Raw genomic sequence first — 25,334 nt, forward strand, 5'->3', positions numbered from 1 at the left:
AAAGGACTTCTTAACACCCTTGTAGTGTCAGTGCTGTCTCCTTTAACAGGTCCATTGTTTCAAACATGAGAATAAAATCAAAGTGCAAGCATCAGCATAACATGTGAACAAACATAAAGCCCAGCAGTAGCTCATGATGTTATGATTTGTTTGATTGTGAGAGCAGCTTACAGTGAGATGTATACTGTATCTGCATGCATCAAACTGCACGCTGTTTGCTTGCATTCAGCGTCTTTCAGGCAGCAGACTGTGAGAGGCCAGGTAACATGGTGAAGACCTACTTACCTGCTTTCATCCAGACTGAAGCTATTTCTGGAATAAGATGCACAAGTGGCTGATGATGAAGTGTTTGGACAAAAGACCTCCAAGGGATGTGAGCAAAACTCAAAGCTGGTATACTTTAAAAACACCTTTCACAGTACTACCATTAAGAATGTTTTTGGTGGATTGTGAATTTCTTTTTCCAAGAAATTCTAAATCTTACAGCACAAACAGTGAAAACTAAGGAGTAAGCTGGAGCACTGGTTGGTACACACAAGACCAAGCTTCAGCTTCAGCTTATCATTTTCAGGTAGGGTGTTCATCAGCACCTTCTCACATTTTTAACTTTTTATTTGGTATTACTGACACAGAGAGCGATAATGAAAAGCAAATTAAAGGTCTAATTTATACGCAAACCACAAACCTATTAATTCTTGAGTTTCTTGCTGGAGACTCTGCTCCCCTCAGCAGGTATCTGAAGTACTGGACACAAAGAGAAGACACACATACTGTTCAGTATTTGTGTAAATGTACTTTGTTAATAAGCAGCACTGAAACAGACAAATACTGTATATTTTGAAAACCTTCATCAGTGACCAGCAGATTTGTGGGTAACTGAGTGTTTGAGGTCTTACTTCATCGCTGTGACAGAACATCGGGGTGAAGACTCTCTCCAGCAGAGACAACACATGTTCGTACGCCTCAAACAGGCAGGGCATTGTCTGCAGCTTCACCACACCAGTGTACGGACCTTTGGCAACTGAGAGGGAGACAGCGTGTGGTTAAACTGCTATCACCTTTCTGTTTACAAAGTTAGAATATTTACAATGGAGGCAAACAGGAAAACATTACAAAAGTTCATACACAGATAGTACTACATTCTAAACAGGCAGAAAGGTAGTGTTTCACATGTACAGAGCAAAGTTAGTTTACAAATTTTCAATTTAAATTCATCCTTTGCACTTACTGCACTAACACACTAAACAGTGGGGAAAAATAAACACAATTCCACAAGGGAGACTTGCGAAAGACAGAAACAATGGTCGAAGCAGCAGAAGCCAAGACTGCCTGACTTTTAGACCCTAATATGGACCAGTCTCCAAAACCACTACAATTCCCAAAATGGAACTCAAGTGTCTCCTCATAAATGCCTACACCTTTCAAACTCCATACCCCTAGTTGGTAACACGGGGTTTCATTTATAAATCTGTAGTATCAAAGGCCAAGTTGAGATAACATAATCAAAGTTATTTTTCAGACTTCATATAGTCACAAGACACTGAGTGTGTTTACATGGACATAAATCATCCGTGTACGAGGCTTATCCCGGTTAGTTTCATATTCTGGATATGGTGTTTACATGAGCACAGAGAAATTGGGTAATTCATATTCCCCATATACATGAAAAATACCAGCAACCCCTTTACTGATTACTGCAGTCTGTTTGTACAGGCACTGTGATGTTTACCTAAACAGGAGGACAGGAAATATCAAACACTTCACTGTGTATTTACTACTGTTACTAACACTTGACGACTTAGCTACTTATTTCTTCTCTCCTCCTATCACCAAAAGCTGCCTGCTCTCTGTCTCTCAACACACACTACATACTGAGCTAATATTACTCCTGATAGCAGCTGCACTACACTTATAATTCCCTTTCCCCATTCCCCATTCGGGATTCTCATAAATGGGACAGGGCTGAACTAGGTTTCTGAAATCAGGATAAGGTTTTTACATAATCAAACACACATATGGATACTCCAAAACCCCGATCATAAACAGATTATTCATGTCCATGTAAACACAATGATTTTAAAACTGTTATACTGACCTTGGTGTGTTAAATTGGTGGAGTGCACCTTTTCAAGTGAAATATTAATAACAAAAATATTGGAGTTATGAAGTAGTGACAGCTGCACGGACAGTTAGGTATATAAGTAGCCTCTTACTGTTCCGTATCTCATCCACGATGAACTGGTCAAAGCTGATCTTGTCGATGCTTTCGTCCAGGCAGTAGGTCTCGTAGATGTGCTGCACCTCACCATGGAGACGCTGCAGCTCAGAGTCACTCAGGTCTGGACTCAGGATCTTATCGTTGAACTCCTCTGGAGCAAAACAATGACAGGTTTGTCTGACTGACATATTTATGTTACAGGGTCAAATACTTGCTTCTGGACAGAGCTTCCACAATTGGGTTTAAGCTCCATTGCATCAGCAGGGCTCAAAAATAAGGACTCCCTCGCAAGTAAAACACCACGCTGGGCTGGTAAATATAGCAACTCTCTTGTTCAATCAGGCAGGTGGTAAAAACGAATTAAACAGACTGTTTTTCTGGAGCTGATGGGTGTAGCTATGGAGTGAGACATCTCACTTTCTTTTTGTCTCTGTTGAGAGCTGCACATGCACTATCCTAATCAGGCACGCGCAAGAAAATGGCGGCAGGTAAATACAAAGTTTATGAGCTGAAGTGAATACGAGCATTTCAATTATCCTGGAAAGAGGAGTTTAATTGCAAAGACATGTTTACAATAAATACAGAGGAATTCTTCCTGAAGCTTGCTGAGTCTCTCTCTGCAAAACCAGACGTGATGCGTGTGCATGTGGAGCACAGGTTGGACCCATAAGTCGGTCAGAAAATGAATGGATGAATGAAAGGAAATTGTATATTTTGCAAATGTGTTGATCTTGAGAGGTCATCTAACTAGCTTACTGAGATTGTTACAGGCTTGCATGGCTAATTGAAATTTAAAGGCTAGCTAGGCCATTGAGCTTTATTAGAGGATTAAGTGTACAGCGAGGTTTGTTCTTACCCACAGTAAGGCAGAACTGCAGCACATGCACGGCTCCTTCCTGCTTCAGGAAGTTCATGAAACGAAAGAGGAGATCCTGCTGGTCCCTGATCTCCTTCAGGTCCAACTTCAGTACCTGTGTGTCCAGAGGGAGAGGTTTAGTTATAGCTACTTCGTCAGAGGAAATGTTTCAAAAATACTCAGTTAAAATAGAGGGAAAGATTAATGAAAGATGATACACAGACAGACTGTATGTTAAAGGTACAGTTCACCCCAAAGTCAAACATACATCATTTCCCTCCTACCTGTAGTGCTATTTATCAGTCTAGATTGTAAGGATGTCTGCCTTCTCTAGAATATAATAAAACTAGATGGCACTAAGCTTGTGGTGTTCAAAGCAATGTCTCTTTCCAGAAATCATGACCTGGTTACTCAACATAATCCACAGACCTTGTTGTGAGCAGTTTCATGTAGGAACTATTTTCTCTCTACTGAACTACACCCACCAACCGTATCAGCACACAGAAGGAAGCATGCATCTACTCATGCTCGTGACAGCTCAAGATGTAAACATTATTGGTGTCTTCCTCAGCTGAACTGTAACATTAGTTAGCTTCGTGTTGCTAGCTGAGCTAACGGTAGATGCACGCTTCCTTCTGTGGTTGGGGGGTGTAGTTTGGTAGAAAGAAAATAGTTCCTACATGAAACTGCTCACAACAAGGTGTGTGAATTGTTTTGAGTAATCTGGTCATGGTCTGGAAAGAGACACTGCTGTTGAGTTTTTTGGGGTGAACTGTCCCTTTAAGCGGTGGCAAGGGGGACAAAATGGTCAGAATCTGCAGTATAAGGGAAGATATATTTCACCTTTAATGTTTTTTTTTTTTTTTCAATCTAATAGAAATCTTTCGGCGTACAGCAAATAAGGTCTCTTTCCTAGTGTTGTACTCACAGATGGCTTTTTGTTGCTGACGTCTGCATACTTCTGTAAAAATGGAACCAAAGCAGACGGAGGCTCTGTGGCTGGTTCAGGCTGGAGATGCAGAGGAGATACAAATGAAGATGCGTAAACTGTGAACAGCAGATTAAATCTATTATCAGTATTGCTTAAATGCTTTTTTTTTTTTTTTTAACTTACTGGAGTGTCATCAACAAATATCAGCACCATGAGGTTCACAGTATCCTGCAAAACAAAGAAATGTATGTTATCTTAATGTCAGGATTAAGTTGCATTTTAAAATGTAAAACCTTAAACATAAAGATGGAAAACTTGTTTTTCACATAATTAATCTGTTATATTATTCTAATGCTGTGTCATCTGATCACTACACCCTGTGGGACCTTAAAATTTACACAAAATAAAGAAATATGAAGAATATTCTCACATATTTTGAGACTCTTGGTAGTTTTAAATCTAACATCACTGATGTTGTGGTCAAATGAAGTTAAGGTTGTTCTTCAAAAGTAAGGCCAAATAACACTTGAGGTGCAGTATTGAAACAGTGCAGTATGGCCTGCTCATTCATCACACTGCCCAAAAAAATATTATTCCTGTTCTACTTACAGGGTCAGCCATGAAATCCATAGTTGGTAACATGACAGATCCAGCCATCACCTCCCGCAGCAACAGGGCCAGAGACCTGAACAAAGACAACTCAGTTACAACTTCTAACACATGATCATTTGGTTTGATCATACAGTCATTAACAGAGACTCCAGCCTTTAGATGCAAACCTAACTTCCCTGAACACAGTGAGTGAGTGAGTCTCTGCAGGCTGGTTTGCATTTTCCTACCTGCAGTCTGTTGCTTTGGGCGGCATGACGAAGGGAAACAGCATCTCCGTCACCTTCCTCAGGTAGAGCAGCTCGTCTTTTCTGCTGCGCAGAGCAATGTGAAGGTCGGCGCCATATTCATCCAGAGCTGCCTGTTGTAAACCTTCCACATTGCTCACTGCAGAAAAACACAGTGCAGGAGCACACTAAACTCAGTTCACCGTTTAACCAAACAATTATCAACACTTGCAAATAAAGGTTACCTGACACAATTTACACTAGCATTTCCACCATAACCATAATGGGAGAACTGGATTTATGATAGCAGAAATATGTCTAAATCTACTATTTCTTAGTGTAAATAAAACAAAGACAATAAACAGCATGACCACAGCACAAACATAATCCTTATTTACATCGCCATAGGTGTTTGTGGTGGCATGTAACATTTCCTTTTTGGTTTTATCTGCAGTTTTGATGGTACAGTTCTAGTTCTGGGAGGTGAAACTTTCACCATCTCTTTAATTCATTTTCAACAACTGACTACTGGCAGTGTCTCTAGAAGTTAAATATGAGTGAAAGAATGAGTGATGTCAATAATTGAGTGAACTCTTCATCAGGTCATCTTAAGATGATGATCTTGAAGATGACCTGATGAAGAGCTGACACGCTTGAAACTTTGTCTAATTAGTAAAGATTTCTGGAGCATAATGAGAGTGTGTGGGCTTTCCCTTTGTTCTGACGTTTTTCATTCATAGTCCAGCACCCAAACTAAGTGATGTGCGTGTACTCCTACAATAATTGAGTGAATAATATTTTCAAATTTGCCACTTTTTCAAAAAAAAAACAAAAAAAAAACAAACTGCAAAAACAGGAATGTTCAGTTAATACTATTATGATGTTGACTGGTACAGATGTATACCTTTTTGTCGAGCTTTTGCAATAATTTCAATATGCTTCATTCCAGCTTTCATCACTTTGTCCGCAAACACAGCAGGAACATCGACCTGTCGAAAAGCAGGGCAAAATTGGTCAAATAGAGTAAACAGAGTTCATTTATAGGATTAAACAACACAACAACATGCTCCAGCTGGATCATGCCTAAATGTCCTTTTTGCATAAAACTGGCATTTGAATGTCTAACTTTTAACTGTCTGCTTGAGCTACCTGCTGCTTCTTCATCTGTAGTGACTTTACTGCTGCTGGTTATATCAACTTCATCAAGTTGAAATGCTCAAACAGAACAAAAGCAGTATATCCTCCAGTCTGAAGGATCAATGAACAGTAAAGTACACTTCAGGAACATGTTAAGGTACAAGATTAGCCATTAAGTTGTCTTCTAGTAATGCAACAACCTAGACTCACAAGTCAGTCTTTAGACGCTTTGCTTAACTAAAGACTGATGTCTTTCTCCCTGATTTTGTGTTTAGATGGGCAGATACAATTTCAGAGTTTAAAAAAACTCCCTACGTTGCAGAACCAATAGTAAATCCGCAGGGCGGTCCTTCGGTGGCTCGCTGAACTCTTGTGCTCGTAAACACAGTCCGACTGTGTTAAAAGTTTTAAACAAAGTCGCTGTAAGTCCTTCATTTCCACAATTTTGTGGACTGAGCACACGTTTGATAAAACGGAGTTAAATCTCTCAGCATCCATTTTCAAGCTCTCTGTGTGTTTGTTTCCTTGCGGACAAGGAAAGGGGGAGCGCACATTTCCGGGAGGGAGTGTCCTTTGAAAAAATGCAAAGGGCGTTGCTTTGTTGCCGGTCGTTTTCTCCAGTGTGTTAAACACACTTTAGAAAGGAGTGTCCCCAGACTATCAGAAGGCGGAGATCTCTGATTGTCTGGTGGCGAGACTAGCAACAACCTGACTGTTCTTCTTCTATGTAAATTAGTCACTGAAGAGCATGAAGAACAAGGACTGTTGCAAGAACTTTTACAAAAGAAAGAAATTTGTAGAGCTCCAATGATTAGTCACTTGGGTGATTTGCTGGTGTACTAAAATAACTGCTAGTTCCTGCTTCTTAAATTTGAAAATTCAAGGGTCTTTTTCTGTCATATATTGATTGTAATTGAAGTATCTTTGGTTTGGGGCTGTTGGTCAAACCATTTAAGCAATATGAATACATCTGCTGGACTGCTGGATATTATTTTTCACCATTTTACAAAAAAACAATTAATCAATAATCAATAAAATAATCGATAGACAATCAATGATGAAAAACGTTTTTAGTTACAGCCTTAAAAATGTTTCTCTTCCTGTAACTGCACTTTTTTGGCAGGCCGAGGAGTGTTTAAGCTTCACCTTCTGAGCTCTGCGAACGAGCACTGACGCGAAGAAGCGAAAGGTCATCCTCACTTCATCCACACATGCCTCATCATCTGTGATGTCCCTGAAAACCAAAGGAGGTAGTTTATAACAACTTCTCCATGTCTTTCTATAACAATTAAGAAAGATGGCACACTTTTTTCTTCTTACCTGTACCAGGGGTACACAAAGTTCTCCAGGACTAACTCGAACACCTGCAGGTTGGGGACAGCAAAAGTTAGAAGAGGTCAGAAATGAAAAAAAAAACTGCCGAACTACCTATGTTAACAGTTGAATTCCAATTTTACAGACACAGATGACACATTAAAATGTCATTTTCTAAGTACATGTCAGAAGATAGACAGATGACACATTTAAAAGGTACAAAATAAGTTTCTCAATTATATTGTCAGTGTAATATCAACAACTAATCAATAATCTTTTATAGGGTAAAACTGCTGACATGTATCCATCCACTAAGGTACCTCTGCTATTGAAGCGTCTACTTTTGAATGAACCTTCAGGTCCAACCATGGCTGATAGTTTTCAAGGAGCAGCGTCGGCCTGCAAAGAATCAAACATTTTGTGCATGTCATCAGCATGTGCTCCTTGAACACATCTCAGCTCACCACACTTGAGAAATACAGAGAACACCAGGGTAATTATTCACTCCAGCTATCATCCAAATACTAATGTGACGTGTCCATGGCTGACTTTTTGTCGTTGTATGCTAAGGTTAGGCTGGAGTTGGGTCGTAAGACAAGAAATAGTGAGTGTCTGAATGACTCATTGAGACGTTATTTATGACAGATAAACTGACTTGACCAGGATCCCATCATCAAGAATCGATAGACAAGTTAACATCTGGAGCGGTACTGCTTAGTAATATCCACTTGGTGGCAAACTAGTGTAATGAGCCCTCAAAAAAGAACATAATCATCCCAATTAAAAATGACTTCAAATTGTGTTTATTTTCCAAGAAAAAGATGTTGACTGCACTGGGAGTAGATTATAAGTAAAACACCCATGCCTCGCCCACTTGATAAGTAATTTAAAAACATGTATGCCTCTTGGTATTGTTAGGAAAATGTAATTAAAGTATCAAAAGTAAAAGTATTCATCATGCAGCGGAAACAATATTTTATTATTGAATTATTATCATTGATGCATTTTTTTGTAAGAAGCAGTTTACTGTTCGTAGGAGGTTGATATTAAGTTCATTTAAACTACTTTATGTACAGCTGGGAAGCTAAATCTATAATAAATCATTAGTTCTAATAAACAGGTTATATGTAATGTATGTGGAAAAATGTATGAGTCAAGAAACAGGAGTTATTTGTGAGATTTTTGTTTACAGTTTGGATTTTGTTCAGACCTTATCTATAAATATGCTATTTGAGACCAAAAATTAAGTTCTGTAAAATATTTTGGCAGAATATTGAGAATTGCATTGCTACTGGAAATGTTATTTCACTCCCCAAAAAACATATTTGGCAATACGCCATTTATATGGTTCAGTATCTTCAGAAATATAATTCATTCTGCCATGAAATTTGGTAGCAGTACAGACAAAACGGTGTAAAACAGACTCAACTGATTGAGAGGCACAAGCAGAAGTCGCTTTTTTATTATTGGCTCTTAAAAATGGAAACAAGTGTTAAGTAGGTGGCTCTGGGGCCCCAGGCAGTCCCCCTAAGTATTGACACATGGACAGTGTTACAGAATGATGCAAAAGGTGACTTTTCCTCAACTGATTATACACTCACTTAACTGCAAAATGGAAGTGCTAAAAAGCCACTTCAATATCTCTGTTGTTATTCCTATCCAGGTTCTACAGTAACCTCCTCCCAGTGGTAGCTGGTGCTTGGATGGTTGACAGAACATGTACAGCTGGCATCCAACAAACATTGTCTGACGGAGGCTGATAATATATTCAACGACATAATCTTAGTTGTCTCCAACCCTGCTCCTGGAGAACAACCCTAACCAATCACACCTGACACCTATTATCAGATCTAACAGAGAGGTCCCAGTCTCTCTTTTTCTGTGCTCAATATATGCATGGCTCGTCAAGTGGCCATAAGAAGCCTCATATCTTGTTCAAAATAAAGATAGAGTCATGGAAGGAACTTGCACCTTTACACATGAAATGCCAACATATAAAACCCCTTTTCACACAAATTTCAATGGTCCTAGGGAAATTTTCCACATCACCATTTTGGCATCTCAAAAAAGCAACAACTTGCAACCTTGGCTTATCACTTGTGTCATATATCGGATTATGTTTAGGTTAGAGCCCCTGAAATTTTGTATCACACCACCACTAATCAAATACAGTTGTACATTATGCAGCAGAGTAGTTGTTCTGCCTGTGCCCCTATCAAATGTCATGATGTTCTGGTCTCACATTGCATATGCATGAGGTTGAACAAAATCTAAAATGTGGACAAGAACCTCCTGTTTTAAACAGAATGATCCACAGAGGAGTTGGCTGACCAAGAGCTGCAATGTCCCCGGTTCGAATCCGAAAATGGACCTTTGTTGCATCTCTCTGCCTCATTTTCTGTCACCTCTCCACTAACTCTATCCACAAAAGGCATCAAAAATGTATATGTAGATGAGAAAAAAAAACTTAAATATTTGCTTCTGAAATATATGTGTGAGTATAAATATTAAGTAGCATAAAAAGTAGTAAATGTGCTTAGTTACAATCCACCACTGTAAAGAAACGATGGAGTAGATGTACATGCACTTGTTAGTTGTGTGTCTGTTCACTAGGAATTACATTAAGCATTTATCTGTTGAAGATAAATCCTGTGAACGTACCGGTGACGGTTGCACTTGACCTTCCCACACACAGCACAGCTGTGGCCCAGAGGAAACAACTCCTGCTCCTGCCGCTGTCGGAGGAAAAAGGAATCATCTGTTTCCTCAATCTGTTATATCACACAATATATACATAAAACTGGAGAAAACATCTGTGTGAATGCTACACCGCACTGCTCCATGCAGTGATTCACAGTTAAATAAATATCAACCAGGCTTCACATACTTCTCAGCTACATGTCTCAGGCTTCTGACTTACTTTGTTTCTTGGCTTTGTGGTAAAGAGGATATTTGGTATGAGGGACTCTGGTCCGAGGGAGCAATAGAAAGTAGCGACACCAGCCAGGAATGACCAGAAGACCATCAGGATGTGGATATACCTAGAGGCAGGTTATTATACAGGATTAAAACACATGTAAATGACCCAAAGATACTTACTAAAACTGCTCAAATAATAAAAAGTAACAGTAATCAGTGTTGACTCTGGGGCAGCTCCCTGTGTTTGTAGGTATTATATGTATTACAGTGTACCAAGGTACTTAGAAACCGTGAAGGTATGTTTTTCAATACCTTTAAAAACACAGACAGCCCTCTTTCTATCATATTATATTGGACTTTTTAATCAGGCAAAACAAGACATTTGAAGACATCAGTTTTTAAAATTGCAGATAGACCTATTACTTGTTAATCTTTCAATAACATGATTGATATTGGATGAGAAATAAGATTTTATGGTTTTGTACACTGCACCTGTGCTGCAGCTAAAGTCATATTATTCATTAAGTAATCAGTGCAATAAATAATGAAAATGTCTTTGTAACTCTCCCTTACACATCAACAGTAAACACCTCTAAAAACTAGACAGACCTGGATCGAATACTGGAATTCAATTTTATCATCGCTGTTAATTAATAATGTATGCATATATTTTACAGTTGAAAAGTTTGTTATCTCCTGCACAAAGCTTGATTGGGTACAGTCAGATGTCTGAGAGGACTACTTTATATGTTTGAATGGTCTTTGATGCTTTTAGGTTGTACAAAGTCCTCTTTACGAATAGGGCTGCCACTAACGATTATTTTCATTGTCGACCAATCTGTCGATTATTTCTTCGATTAGTCGACTAATCATTTCATCGAAAAATGTGTTAAAATGTTGAAAAATGTCGGTCTGTCTCACCCAAACCCCAAATTATGTCATCTAATGTCTTGTTCCGTACTCACGCCAAAGGGTTTTAGTTCACTGTCACGGGAGAGTGTGTAAAGCTGCCAATATCTGAACGTAAGAAGCTGCAGTAAGAGTATTTTGGGGTACTTTTATAGTGCTTTCCTATGAAAAATGACTCAAACCGATTAGTCGACCACTAAAATAGTCACCGATTATTTTAATAGTCGATTAGTCATCGATTAGTCGACTAATCGTGGCAGCCCTATTTACGAATAGATGTTACTTTGTGTGAAGGGTTTGTTTGATACATGCACACAAAATGCTGTACAACAGTTCAACCATACAACTGAAATGGCAGAAATACACAAAGATCCCTCTGAGCAACAGGTCAGTAAGAACAGAAGAAATCATCAGTCATAGGTAAAAGAAAGTGGAAGCTTGGTATCAGTATGTGTGCAGGTTTTAATAGGAATAGGTTCCTGTTCCAGTGTAAGGGCACAATAATGCCTATAACAAGCTGAAATAAACAGGCAGGGTGTTGCTTGCACAAAGCTATTCTTCAAACCTCATAACAGAAACAGAAGGTCAGTCCTGGGTTAGTACTACTTAAACTGGATCAGGGAATATCAGAGGGACATACTATGGACTGGCAAAATCACAGTTTAAACCTACTCAGTGTCTTTGTTAGAGACAAAGATGTATAACAGCTCTGCCCTGATAAGACAGGAGCAGCAGGTCAGACTCCTCCATACATCACATGACTCACAGTGTTCAGAGATAATCTGACACTCTCCTGCAACACTCCTGACTGCACCACACATCACGTCTAACACACTGTCCAGAGATAACCCAGAAAAGATAAGCCCAGTAAACACACTTTTTTTTACTTCAGTTCTTTTCTTTGGAGTTTACCTGTTGAGCAGCAAAGTCAGAGCCACCATAGACAGCAGCAGGAAGCAGAAGACTGGATACTGACGTCCGGCTTCTCTCAGGACGTCAATCTTCAGTCCCCGCTTCACATTCTCCAAATATGTTAATAAAATACCCGCCATCCTTACGAAGGACCTGTTGACATGCACATATTTCATATAGCAAGTCGACACCATAAGTGACGGTCTCTACCTGTTTTAATGAGTTATACCTGGTAAAAATGAGGTTAGCCATTTAAAATGTAACTTAAGTTTACACTACGTCGAAGACAGCTAGTCCGAGTTAGCTGACCTAGCTAGCAGTTGGCGTTAGTTTTACTAGAACAAACTTACGGCGACAATACTGTCGGAGCACCTCTTCATATAACACAACACATTTTATCCACAAGCAGTCACAAATGTCTGTCGGTCAGACCAGTCACAAATTCAAGTTTCCAAAGTGTCTACTTCATGTTTTCCTTTTTTTTTTTTTTTGAAAGTCCCGACTGACTTCCCTGACAGATGGAATGTTTTCTAATCCGACCTGGGTTGCCAGATCCGCCAGAGATGCACGTAAATTAATCTTGAGATGTTTTTTAAAGACAGAACTACGACTTTTGTCTTCAAATACAGTTTTTAATGGGATTATATGGCCAACAATGATACACTAATCAAATGACGCATATCGTAATTACCCATTCATCTGAAAAAGACAAAATAAAATGATTTACTTTCATTTCATTCTACATTTGCGTTATTTTGCTGCAGTTACAAGCAAGTTAAACAGAAGGTTGAATTGCCATATTTGCTCTTTGTTTATACAAGTTAGGCACAAGAAAATGTGCTTACATTTCTAAATGTCATACAGGAAAAAATGTGGACTTTATTCATTATTAGTGCAGGGCTGCAACTGAAAGGTTTTCAAATTATTTTCTCCATCTTGTGAATCGGTCTGTGAAGTCTAACATCATGTATTGCTTATTTTGTCCAACTTATAATCAAAAAATATTCAGTTCAAAGTTATTTAAAAAAGAATATTTGCCTTTTTTAAGTGAATACTCAATAGCCAGCTGTTTTACAGCTATTTTCAAATCTATGTGTGTGTTTAAGATCTATTTCAGTGCAGTGGCAAATAAAATATTAAAAAAAAATCTATTTAATCTTTCCCCCTCTTTGAGTATTGTATTTGTACCGTTTTATAATTGGTATTGGAGAGTCATGACTTACTTGATAAGATATAACGCACCGTGTATTTTCTAAGCGGACATGGCAACCCTAAATCCAAATAACGCCACTTCCGTTAAGGCGATCCATAGTCAGAAGCGACTGGGACTAGAGATAAGAGGTAAAATGCCTTTACACCTTTATTGGTCCCACAATTGAGAAATGTCAACAAATATGTATTAGTAATCAAGTGATCACTTTCATTCCAAAACATTTCTTGATTTAATTTAATTTTCCTGATCTTAATCCAAGTATGGTTTCCACCACTGGAGGCTGTAAAAATCATCAGAGTAGGGGAACATTTATTTATACTTCTCAGCCAATAGAGATTAATTTTTCAAATGATTTAATAAAAGTACAACAAACCCACTTATTTTGTTTTTATTTGTGAAGGATTGTCTGTAGGTTTAAGGAAAACCAATTTCTGTAATTGAAACAATTTTATTGCCATATAGATAGCTTAAAACCAGCACTACAGTTACGCAGAAAATATTATAGACCTGCACAAGTAAACATTTTCAGGACCTCTAAAATGTTAACGTAGATTTTTGTTAGTTATTTAAATAGAAATCTAAAATTCGTGATTGATCCATGATCCAAATCAAACATATTTACAAAGAATGGCAGTTGCAATACAATGAAACACACAAGCCCAGTTTAAAGTCAATAACTTTATTAGAAAAATAGGTTTAACTCACCTCACTGTACAGTATAAAACAATTCATTTGCAAGAATGCAAACACACTTGTTAGCAAAAACAAACAAAATGAAAAAAAAAAATCATTCTTGACTCTTATATTTGGGAATCCAACAGAGTCAATACTAGCATGAAAAAAAATCTGTCTCTTTTTCACAAACCTGGTAAAAAGAGAAAGAACAAGCTGCACAATCCCTTCTGAAGAACGCTAAACATGAGTGAGATTCAAAGACACTGCGTTTCATGGCAAATGTCACAAAAAGGCAAAAAGACTACTACACACTAATGATGTTTAAAAAGAGCTTAAAGGAGAAATCCAACCTAATACACTGTCACCATCAAAAATCATGTAAGTCTGTAACATATAATCCATTCAAAAAGTTTCTTTATGACACAGTAAATTTGCACTACTTCATTATGTAACTACAATTCCCAGAATGCCCTTTACCACTCCCAGAAAAGCATTGGAGTTATAAAAAGACAGGGACTATAAATATTGCTATACAGCCATGGCCACATTTCATAATTCAAACATCTTGTGGGTGCATTACATTATATGAGTGAAGACATAGATCTCTGTGCACATTCCCTGTGTGATTGCCTAACAATGATGTAAACTGTAAGCCCTATAAAGTGCTCCATACACTGTGACTTTACGACACCAAAACGTGATTGTAAATATCTCGCATCATTTAAACGGAGAAGTCTGGTAATACTCTAGATGTTTCGTGTTATCAACAAATCCCATAAAGTGCACAAAACCAACAGTGAATGTGTCCACGGACAAATACTGTGTGTATCACAGCCTGATCCTCTGTGCCACAGAGCTCTATTGTCCAAAACACATCAATAAACCACACTGCTGCACTGGGTGACATATTCCTTCATCACCATGAACACACACACTGTGGTTTATTTTGACCCACATGCACTGTCCTGCTGCCCCAAAACTCACTAGAGCACCAAATGTGGATTAATCTGCAGATGAAAATAGTCCCCACAAATGCGCTATTTCAGTGACATACTTTTTGTTTTAAACATAACTATATATTTATGGTTTTAATGACATCTTCAGCAGGAACCAATGAGCTTGGAGCTGACGGCTACAGACAAGCAGTCAGAGAGTATTCAGAGATTAATTTACACAATTGATTTTGATATTTTTGTGGGATTTGTTGACAATCATCTCCAATTTCTATTGACGGTTTACAGAAAAGCTGGATTTTAGTTGATTTTTATTAGCTAAAACCACAAGAGAAAACCCTCACTGATCAATTTACACAAGCAATCAAATCATTTTAAGTACTGTAGATAATAACATGTAGCTGCGCTCTGCAGGTACATTATTACACACCCTGTGAAGCCACGTGCCCTGAAGTGCGAGGTACATCACTAAAAGCCTGTTATTTTCCCCAAAAGCTTAACATTAGGATGGATTCCTCCTTTAAATTCTTAACATTTTGATTTCCAGTATAATGTGTAGACACGAATTAACACCAGTTTATAGAAAGTTTGTCACAACCACATATATGGCATGATAATCTACAGGGACATACAATGTGAAACGTATAATCATGCTTCTTGCGATGAAAACTTTTCCATGCCATGTCTAGTTTCTTAATTTCTTCTTAAACTTTTCAGGACCTGGAAATAAATTCATATTCTTCCAGACCTGCTTAAAAGACTAAATAAAAAAAAAAAAAAAAAAAGTAGCGCGACTGGATGTCAGTGGTCATCTGTGAATGACCTCTGACGTCACAGATGTTTGTGCAGAACAGACAGCCTGAGACATCACTTTGCAAACATCCTTACATCGACGGGTACAAACGAAAACAAAAGACAGTTTTCCCATCGTGGAAGACAAAGGATGACTCTGGTTTCCAGGCATTTAGGATTTTACAAAGAAAAAGTAACAAGTTACAAAACAACTCCTGTCTGTAAACTACATATTCACTCTGTTCATTTCTCAAGACAGCAAGGCTCGTTCAGGCTCATTTCAGGAGGACCAACTAACGTGTCTACAGCAGCTGCTGCCTACGTCAAGTCTCAACTGAGAGCTAAAATCCATTAAGTGCTCTGTTGTTGCCTGTGCATATCTCTGAGGTGGAGTGGGAGTTTGGGGGGGTCGAACCCTGCCTCAGTTTCCTCAAGTACAAAATGGGACAGAGCAGGCCAGTCCTCGAAACTGAGGTAGTTAACGGACCCTTGGTGGCTAACGTTCTTAAAGAATCATTTTCCTGGAATGCCCGACCTTCAAGACCAGCTGATCACACCTCAACACTATCTCTGATAATCATAGCTCATCAGGTCTAGTCCATTGTAAAAGATGTAGTTTAAGAGCTCAAAAAGACAAAAAGAAAAGCATCAAATTCCACCAAACCACTCCAAACTTGAACAAAAAAAGTGCAAAGACTTTTCCAGGAGGATGTCCATTCTGAACTCCTACTCAGTAAGTCTCAAATGGCATATTTGGGGCTGGGGGCACAGGGCTTATAAACTTAAAAGTCACCTCTTTTTTAAAACAAAAAAAGCAAGCTCAAGTTTTGCTCTTCTGATTATCTTCGAACATGGCAGTTTTAGGAGATCTGCTCCTTAAAAAAAGGCTGGAATACCATTGGACCACTGAGTCAGTTGACCTTACCATTCCCATCCACTGGCAGCCTGCAGTGTGTGACGCCATACACTGGTCAGTCTTCATAGCGACACATCAGGACCGGCCTCGACCCCTTTTTCCTGCTAGTCAGGTAACAAAAGGAAGCAATTAGAGAATGGAAAACAGGATCACATTACATCTACACACATCTACTGTTTTTGAGTCCCTCGCGCTCACACACTCATTCATTAGAGGAGGAACTGTGTAACAAGTAAAACATGAATTTGCATACATTAGAAGACAAAGCACTCCCACAGACTCGCACGCCCTCTGATTTAACATGCACATGTCAATGCCTTAAAGAGGACGACAAGCAGAGAATCGGCCTGGTTCGGATTGTAAATTAAATTGAGGTGCAGCAGGTGAAACGTGGACACGCTAAAACAGGCAGAGAGAAGAGGAGGAGGAAGGGAGGGGTTAAGAGCAGCCATTAAATCTATAAAAGCAAACTGAACAAAAACACTACAAGCAATCATGCATGGCAGTTATCTCTCACAATAGCACAATATCAATCCTTCAGATAGACATGCAAGATTAGTATCCAGGCCTTCAACAGCTAGGTAGATCCTTCTGGGACAAGGAAAAGCTTCACTTTGACATTAATAAATCAAATTGTGCTTTTATTCCCCCGACTGGTACAAAAGGGACTTGTATGGCAGACTTGTAGGGGGAGGGGCTTGCTATTGATGCTGCACTGACAGTGAATTTAGGACACCAATTTGTGATACATTATGTTTTTGGACATGAGAGGAACTAATAAGGATGAAGTATGTCACTACACATACAGAGCACTTGAGAGATGCCGACTATAGAAGTAGGTGATTTGGAATTTGATGGCATGCAAGGTGACACTGTAGCATGTGGCCAACATTGGCAAACCTTTAGTCCATTTTCTTCCACAAGGAGCCTTAAATTTGAAGGCAATTTGAAGAGAGAATTTGCCGAAACATGAATTTGCAACACAATTTGAGGTTTTGTACACGTGTGCGTGTATGTTTATTAAAGCAGACAAACAGCAAAGAATACAAGCCAAAATGTAAAGCCAAAAAATAGGACTACGACGGTCCTTTTTTTTCTTCTTTTCAATAACAAGACACGCATTACTTTGTGACAATACAAATTGTATTTTCATTTGTTTTAAATACATGTTTAGGAGACATATGCTTTGTTGCTGTTAGCTACTTAAAACATGGAAACCAGAATCTCTAAAAACATACATAAAGCTATAGCCAAATAGACAGCTCGAGCACATTTGCATCTAAAAATTTTTTCAAACGTTATTATGGAAAATCTTTTAAACGACCATCTTAAAAAAAAGAGGGAAAAAAAAACAAAAGGAGAAAAAAAAAAGAAAAACCAGTTCGCCAGAAACAGGTGGGAGTGTGACTACTGTTTGAGTCCAAGCGGATTATTAAAATATGTACAGAAAGATATCTTGCCAGATGTCACCAATTTTGAGGAAAAAAATGCAGGCAACCGTATGGGATTGAGGGCCAATCAGATCAAGTCTCTAAATAAAAAGACAAAAACAAAAACAATAAACACGTATTTTGTTATCAAAGCCCTACTGGTTTACTTCCACTGTTGCCCAAAAGAATCCTGATAAAATTCCTGGTTGTCGGATTTGTAACCGGAATAGTTACCAGAATGATCACCACCTTGGAGCGGTTGCTGAGCAATGGGTTGAGAGCCCCAGTTCTGATTATTGGTCTGGCGACGCTTGGAATCTGGCTGGTTGTACCCATCAGCTTTGCGCTTTCCTCCTACATTTCCACCGCGGCCACCCCGAGCACCACGTACCCCTCCTCGCCCTCTCGGCTGCACGCCTCCTCTTGCTCCCCGCCCACCGCGGCCTGGTCCGGGACCCCCCCGCTGGGAGAAGTTGGCCCTGCCTCTGGGTGCCCCGGCGCCGCCCCGTCCTCTGGCTGGAGAGGATCCTCCCCGGGAGCCCCTGCTGCCGCCCCGTCCTCGGCTTGGGGCCTGGAAGTCGTCGTACCCGTAGTAGGGGTCTTCGTAGCCGCCACGGTAGTTGTGATAGTCATAGCCATAGTAGTCATAGTAGTCCTCATAACCGTAGTAGTCAGGGGGGTAAGCATAGCCACCCCGGTTGCCGCCTCTGCCTCGGCCTCTGACAGGAGGTGGCATGTGGGGAGGGGGAGGGTAGTAGTAATAATCATCGTACCTGATGAGGGTGAAAGAAGGCAAGCAATAAGAATCAAGACAAGAAAATGCTGAGCAAAATATCAGAGGATGGGATCCAAAAGACCTGCTGAGACATTTCTTACATTTGTGATTTGGCTGCTTGCCTCTGTGCTTTGCGCTCCTTCCTCTTCTGATCTGGTGGCTTCGCGAAAACAATCTCAATGGGCTCTCCCTCCAGCTCCTTCCCATTCATTTCTTCCAACGCCTGAGAAAGCAGCAAGTTAGACACCTTTGTTAACTCCTGCAAATGTCCTTGGCTCAACAATCAATTTATTTTCTTGATTCAAGCTGACAAACTAAAGGACACAAAAACTAAAAATCAAAGTCACACCTTCACTGCGCCGTCCCTCTCTTCAAAGTGAATGAAGGCGTAGTCTTTAAGCTTCTTAACTCGCTCCAGTTTTCCAAACTCACTAAAGGACTTCTCCAGGATCTCCTCCGTGACACCATTGGCAAGATTTCTCACAAATAAAACCTTTACCTGCAACATGGGACGAGAGAAGGTCAGATCTCACCCTGCAGAATGTTTACAATATGTGCCATTGTTACATTCCTGAATGAGTGCTCTATGCCATCAACTTTGCAAATACCATTCCTTCTTTCAAACTGAGTTGTTTTCTGTCACATTACATGGCGACTGTTAAAGCTCACCTTGGCCATGACCTCTGGGTCAGGATCTTCGATGGGGTCTGCCCACTCTACTGTCACCACATTGCCCCAAACCTTCACCTTGCCACTCATTAGCCGCCGGCGAGCCTGAGCAGCCGTTTTGTGGTCTTCGTACTCCAAGAAGCAGAAGCCTCGGTTCTTCTTTTTGTCATCAGGTTGATGGTACAGTATGACATCACTGAGGCCCTCTATACACAGACAGAAAAGAGATGTTTTCTGAGATTATGTAATCAGGTTTACAAAGACGTTTTAAAGCAGCAGTGCGTTACAGAGCACAATCACATGGGTTTTTTTTTTTTTATTTACCTGTGACTTTACCAAACTCTTCAACAATCTGCTCCTTTGTTTTACTCTTGGGAATGGAGCCAACGAATAGCCTGTTGTTGGCGACAGATATACACACCCCGATGTGCTTGCCAGGGCGAATCTCATGATTATTGCACTGTTAAAAAAACAATCAACCATATATGTGATGATGGTGGAAGATACCAAGCAAATTCAACTGCTTCCAACTTTTTGCTAAGAGAAGGAACACTTTCATGACAAACTTAATACTTAACATAAAAAACAAGAACAATTTTCATCCACATGCTCATTCCCTTTTGTCCTCTGGTTGACAATTTAATCCAGGCTTCTAGTTTATTAAGTGGAGCATTTCCTGACTTGATTCTTGTTCCAACTTCAGTTTTCCAAAGAAGACTTTTCTAGTGAAAAAAGCATTCCCGACAAACTTACCAGCTTCACTGCCTCCTGGGCTGCTTCTTTAGTGCAGAAAGTGACAAAGGCATAGCCCCTGTTCAGGCCACTCAGTGGGTCCATCATTAGCCTGAGGTCCCAGATAGGCCCAGCCTTCTCAAAGAGAGGAACCAGCTCATCTTCAAACAAGTCACGGGGAATCTTTCCTACAAATATCTAAGAGATAAGAAGAATTTGACATTTAAAAGATACACACATTATGTTTACAGACTCAACTACATCTCTGTGTATTAAGGAGGAAAAACTGAAAAGAAAAAAAAAAATCTACAAAAGACATAAATTAACATGTTTTCCTTTGAATTTTTGTTTCCGTATATACATATATATCTAAAGCTATTTTGTTAACGTGTTAAGACAATGCAAAATCCAGCTCAAACCTGTCTTTCATAATGTCTGTACAGACTAGAGCTAAAGTAAAAAGCTGTTGAAACAATTATTATAACTCTAAAGAACAAAAATTCAGCTTCAATCGTTAGCTGACTGTCAACAAAACATGACGAAGTGTACCTCTGTTCCAACATTGGGTTGGGCACCGGAGTACACAGACTCAGGTGGGGGCCCGCCATACTTCCGCTGGCCTGTTGTGACATCAAGTGTGTAGTTGGTTCTGTCCAGGAGTTCTTTGATTTTAGCCTCATCTGGTCCTTTAGTGGAATCTGAAACTTTAGTCCCTTGTTTCTCCCTCTGCCTGTAAGTCTTCATCACCCCACAGAGAAAGGCACTTTTGTTCTGGGAGAGACAAGAACTGTTTTAGGAACGTGGATATTTACCCCCATTTTATGCACAAATAAAATGACATTACAGTGTGCAATGTAGAGTGTCCTAAAACAACACTTGCAAAGACCCAGCTGTCTTTCAGATGATTAAACTTACTTGCACGTGTGACAGATCACTCTCTTTGAACTGGACCAGCACTTGCAGGGCTCCCTCTTCATTGAATTCTTTCAAAGCTTCAATAGCCCTTTCATCTAGGTCACTATGTGCTACTAGACCTAATGAGCAAACAAAAAATACAGTAAATGTGGTGTTAAAAAAAGAAGAAAAACACTTGATCATCAGGGCAGGTTAGCACTGGCAGACAAAGGACGTGTGACTCATGCAGGTGTGAAACAGTTGCACAATCTAGGCTTATTAATAATAAGTGATCTGTACCAGGATGAATTGAAGAAAATATCTGAAAGCACAATGACCTGATTCCATCAAAGTTTCATTATCACATATGCTAATGTTTTACAGCCCCATACAGTGCCAAGTTTCAATACAATCAAATCTCCTCAAGACATGCAGCATAAGTCGACTAGTAAAAATCAAACAACAGTGTTACTTAAAAATTCAACAGAGTAAGACACTTAAGCAAAACCCTCCTTTCTATTAACCGCTACTGTTTCTACCACCAGTACGTTCAATTTCACTGTGCTCTGGAGAACATCCTTGTGGCTCGTGCTCAAAGAGTCACACCTGCTGCAGACAGACAGCTGCTCTTTTGTTTCTACGCATGTCACAGTACCAGCTGGCTTCAATTTACATTTCGTAGAACGCTTTTTGGCTAAAACCAATTCAATCCAGTTTCTATATTTAACAGTATGACAACAGTTAGATCTGAATCAACTCACTGATTGGTAAATAAGTAAGTGCGGACAAAATAGTAAATACTTTGACTTCTGCAAGGAAATTGGCCTCTCATGATTTAATCTACACAGAGGTAACTTATTATTATACAGGAAAAGATGCAAGCCAAACCAGCAGTTAGAGGAACTCTCCTCCTCACTCTAACATCCGGCTGCTCAAAATGATTAGTACACCAACTTAAAACAACGCCTTGATTACAGGTTTTGGCCAATTGCGCTACTGACAATGAGTAAATGGTGTTTTTATTTCCCAGGACACCATTGTTAAAAGCAATCAATACTGAAAGGTTAAAGGTTAGTCGATATTTTTTTGTCATCAATAAATTACACAAAAACACCAAAATGAACAATGTGTTACTCCCTCTTTCAAAACAGAGAGGGAACATCACCAGCCATATCCTTTAAAGTAGAATTTAATGACAATGGCCTTACAGACAGTGGTGTAATCTAAGTAAGTGCATTTATCGTAGTACTGTAATTCAAGTACAATTTTGAGGTACTTGTACGTTATGTGACGAAACACTGACAATTTATGGTTTATTATTTTAGATTAAACTACCCAGAAGTATATCAAGTAATTACAATGCGCCTCACTGTTACCACCTGCAACATTTCAGTGATGAACACATTAATACACCACTTTACTTTACTTAAATCCAGTTCTGAATGTAGGATTTTAACTTACAGAGAGTTTTCACACTGTGGCATTGCCACTTTTACTTAGGTGATAGATCTTAGTACTTTTGCCACTACTGCCCACACAATACAAAAGTATTTCTGGACATGCTAAATTACACTAGATAATCCTCAGTTATTGCACATCTCTGACAAGTTCTGTATATCCACAGCATGGTGACGCCTTACATTTGTATGAACATGTTTTTCTCAAAGCAGGTAAAGGCAAGAACAATGGGAGAGCTCACACCACACAGATTGAGCCTCTGCTTACCTGCAACGTAAAGTTCATCTAGCTTCTCAGCCACATTCTGAGGTAAACCAGCCTCCAGTAAAGCTGGGAAGTGTTCTGAGTGGGTCACCTCCGCTGTAGTGTCCATGGGTTCCTCTGTACCATTCCCATTTACATGATCTGTGGCCATGTCTCCAGACATCTGTGCGGATGAGATTATTGCAGAGTTACCAAACACACAGCTGAAGTTACAAGAGCAACAACACATTAGGAGAGCGATTTGGCGCCAGAGAGGACACTGTTGATAGACTGTAATGCCTGAGTGGCTGCTGTGTTTCATGATGTCGTGTGCACAACAGTTGGATAGAAAAGCTGTGGTTGGCACTAAAAATCTTAAATAACGTTACAGCCTCACTCTCACATTGCTCATTAATTATGTATATAAGGAAAATCACGCAAGCAACAAAGGTAATCTACGACATAAGGAGGGCAAAGTCAAACGATGGAGCAAAAACATACACATGTATATAATAATTTATGCCTATGGTTAACAGTAATTGCAAGCTGTAATGTTAACAGAGCTGCAACGGTGGTAAAAATGTGTGTGATCACTAACGTTATACTCAAGTCTGAAACTGAAACACCATTTTTTCAAATGAGTGTATGGCTTTGACTTTAACGCCAGACACTCATTTGAAAAAAAGGCAACTACCGTTCTCACTTAACTGCAATGAAACAAAAATACTAACATAAAAACATCTCCGCTTGAATCAAGCTAGTTTCCAAACATCCACCACGCCTGTTAGCTGATGTTAGCTAGCATCGCTGGCTGATGAGGATCACAGGCCCCAGTCTTCGCCACACGCGTGGACGTGCAAACTATATAAGAGTAATGTTAGCAAATAAACCACACGACTGTATCTTTTCTGGTGTTGACTTAATCCCCCACATTTGGTGCACATTAACCATGCATACCACATCCGTTTAACCCGCGGTGAATCAAAGCGGGCCCATTTTTCAAAATGCCGGCTAGCCATATAAACGAGCTGCTCCGTGGCTAACACTGGCCGGTAACTCACAAACAAAACACAGCGTGTTTCCGTTCTGTAACGATCAGCTCGGTGTGTACTCACCATGCGAATCTAAACTTGGGTGCACGATGCTGATCCGCCGTGTTGAAGGTGCTCCAAATAAAGGAAAATATTCACGCCGGTGCTTTTCAGGTTGGTTTCTTTACTCCCGGTGAAACAAAATGGCTACGACGTAACGTCGCGATCTCTGCTTCTTGCCTGCATGTAAGGGGTTTCTTAGACTGCTTCTCACGGGCTGCTCAGTTTTCATACATCCGGTCAACAGACAGTGACGCAGTGACTGTTTATATTCTACAGTTTGTATCACTAACATTAATTTACCTAGACTCTCTCACGATAACACAAATACTCATTTATCACACAACCACCATGGTTTAGCAAGCATACTCCACTTTAGTGTTTGTTTTTCATGCCAGCCTACTTTTTATCCAGTGGTGGGGTATTCACATCCTACTATGACAATTAGACTTCTAATACCACACTATGAAAATACTCTTTGAGAAGTAAAAGTAAATATTACCAGTAAAAGAAAGCATTAGCAGGAACATGTACTTAAAGTATTAAAAGTAACAGTAGGCGATCCAATGCAGAAAAAAACAGTAAAAAATACTCAAAAATATTAAATTGAACTAGAAAACTATGGAAACGTATTGCTGCCACATCAGGAAAAAAAAATAATGGATCAGCATTACGTTATAATGTGAAAAGTTTATTGTTCTAACAAGAAGTTTTTCATGTTATAACAATACATTTTCACATTATAACAATATAGTTTCATGTTAAAACGTGATCATTTACATTGTAGAAACTTGAAAAAAAATTCTGTTATAACGTGATAATTAATATTGTAAGAACGTGAAACGTTTCACGGTAATTTATGCTTAAAATAAAAAGTAACTTTTCATGTTTTTACAATATAAGTTATCACATTTTGACATGAAACTATATTGTTATAATGTGAAACTATATTGTTATAACGTGAAAATATATTGTTATAATGTGAAAAACTTCTTGTTAAAACCTTGTGAGCGCAGTGATGAAGAGCCAGCACCCTCGACTTCAGGCCTCAGCTCCTCCACATAGAGAAGATACTGGCCAAGTCCTTTTGAGTACCTAAGGTCTGATGACAGCAACTCCGATCAAAGACTAACAACCCTGATTGGAAAACCTTTGTGTCCCAGGCAGGCTTCACATCTGGTGAGGCTAACACAGCACTCATCCTGCACCAGGGCTTTTTTTATATTTAATTTCCTTTTGAATAATTCTTGACACATGTACCAGAGGCAAGGTAACATATGATGCATGCTGTAGGCCTACTGTTATGTATTTTGCTCTAAAAAGTATAGGAGGCTATATGTCAATACTTAATGACAACACTGACACAAGTCTCTGAATGTCTTTATCTCACTGACCAGTATAATAATACCAGGTTGTTGTTGTTTTCTTCTCACTCTGTTGCACTGCCATGTGTTTTTAGTT

General features: G+C 39.3%; 2 protein-coding genes across 9 annotated transcripts in view; both read right to left on the bottom strand.

The window, feature by feature from the left end:
• LOC117270918 (sorting nexin-14-like) overlaps positions 1 to 12,572 on the bottom strand; it is a 29,576-nt gene extending 17,004 nt beyond the window's left edge. The window contains exons 1-17 of one of the 4 annotated variants that reach the window (XM_033648928.2): positions 12,383 to 12,572; positions 12,033 to 12,185; positions 10,213 to 10,333; positions 9,954 to 10,027; positions 7,613 to 7,691; positions 7,299 to 7,342; positions 7,125 to 7,212; positions 5,746 to 5,830; positions 4,845 to 5,001; positions 4,615 to 4,690; positions 4,189 to 4,233; positions 4,003 to 4,083; positions 3,075 to 3,189; positions 2,214 to 2,369; positions 897 to 1,021; positions 686 to 744; positions 286 to 312 (exon numbers count right to left, since the gene is read on the bottom strand). In XM_033648928.2, the coding sequence (XP_033504819.1) occupies positions 286 to 312; positions 686 to 744; positions 897 to 1,021; positions 2,214 to 2,369; positions 3,075 to 3,189; positions 4,003 to 4,083; positions 4,189 to 4,233; positions 4,615 to 4,690; positions 4,845 to 5,001; positions 5,746 to 5,830; positions 7,125 to 7,212; positions 7,299 to 7,342; positions 7,613 to 7,691; positions 9,954 to 10,027; positions 10,213 to 10,333; positions 12,033 to 12,172 (1,472 nt within the window). In that variant the 5' untranslated portion in view covers positions 12,173 to 12,185; positions 12,383 to 12,572. Of the gene's footprint in view, positions 1 to 285; positions 313 to 685; positions 745 to 896; positions 1,022 to 2,213; positions 2,370 to 3,074; positions 3,190 to 4,002; positions 4,084 to 4,188; positions 4,234 to 4,614; positions 4,691 to 4,844; positions 5,002 to 5,745; positions 5,831 to 7,124; positions 7,213 to 7,298; positions 7,343 to 7,612; positions 7,692 to 9,953; positions 10,064 to 10,212; positions 10,334 to 12,032; positions 12,186 to 12,382 lie in introns of all 4 variants that reach the window. The other 3 variants (XM_033648926.2, XM_033648927.2, XM_033648929.1) reach the window with 3 other exon arrangements.
• Positions 12,573 to 13,913: 1,341 nt separating this feature from the next.
• Positions 13,914 to 24,057, bottom strand: LOC117270763 (heterogeneous nuclear ribonucleoprotein Q). Of its 5 annotated transcripts, none has more exons than XM_078174057.1 (11): positions 23,898 to 24,057; positions 22,807 to 22,966; positions 21,103 to 21,221; positions 20,737 to 20,958; positions 20,209 to 20,385; positions 19,780 to 19,915; positions 19,456 to 19,661; positions 19,136 to 19,285; positions 18,888 to 19,009; positions 18,403 to 18,784; positions 13,914 to 16,682 (listed from the first exon to the last, which is right to left on the bottom strand). In XM_078174057.1, exons 1-11 carry the CDS (start codon positions 23,898 to 23,900, stop codon positions 16,644 to 16,646), a joined length of 1,716 nt encoding a protein of 571 aa, XP_078030183.1. In that variant the 5' UTR covers positions 23,901 to 24,057; the 3' UTR covers positions 13,914 to 16,643. The 5 variants fall into 5 exon arrangements, with proteins under 5 accessions (XP_078030183.1, XP_078030181.1, XP_078030180.1 ...); XM_078174055.1 differs by having other exon boundaries at positions 13,914 to 16,685; XM_078174054.1 differs by having other exon boundaries at positions 18,246 to 18,784.
• Between the last annotated feature and the right edge of the window lie 1,277 nt (positions 24,058 to 25,334).

Source organism: Epinephelus lanceolatus, chromosome 13 (assembly GCF_041903045.1).
Source record: "Epinephelus lanceolatus isolate andai-2023 chromosome 13, ASM4190304v1, whole genome shotgun sequence".
Taxonomy (NCBI): Eukaryota; Metazoa; Chordata; class Actinopteri; order Perciformes; family Serranidae; genus Epinephelus; species Epinephelus lanceolatus.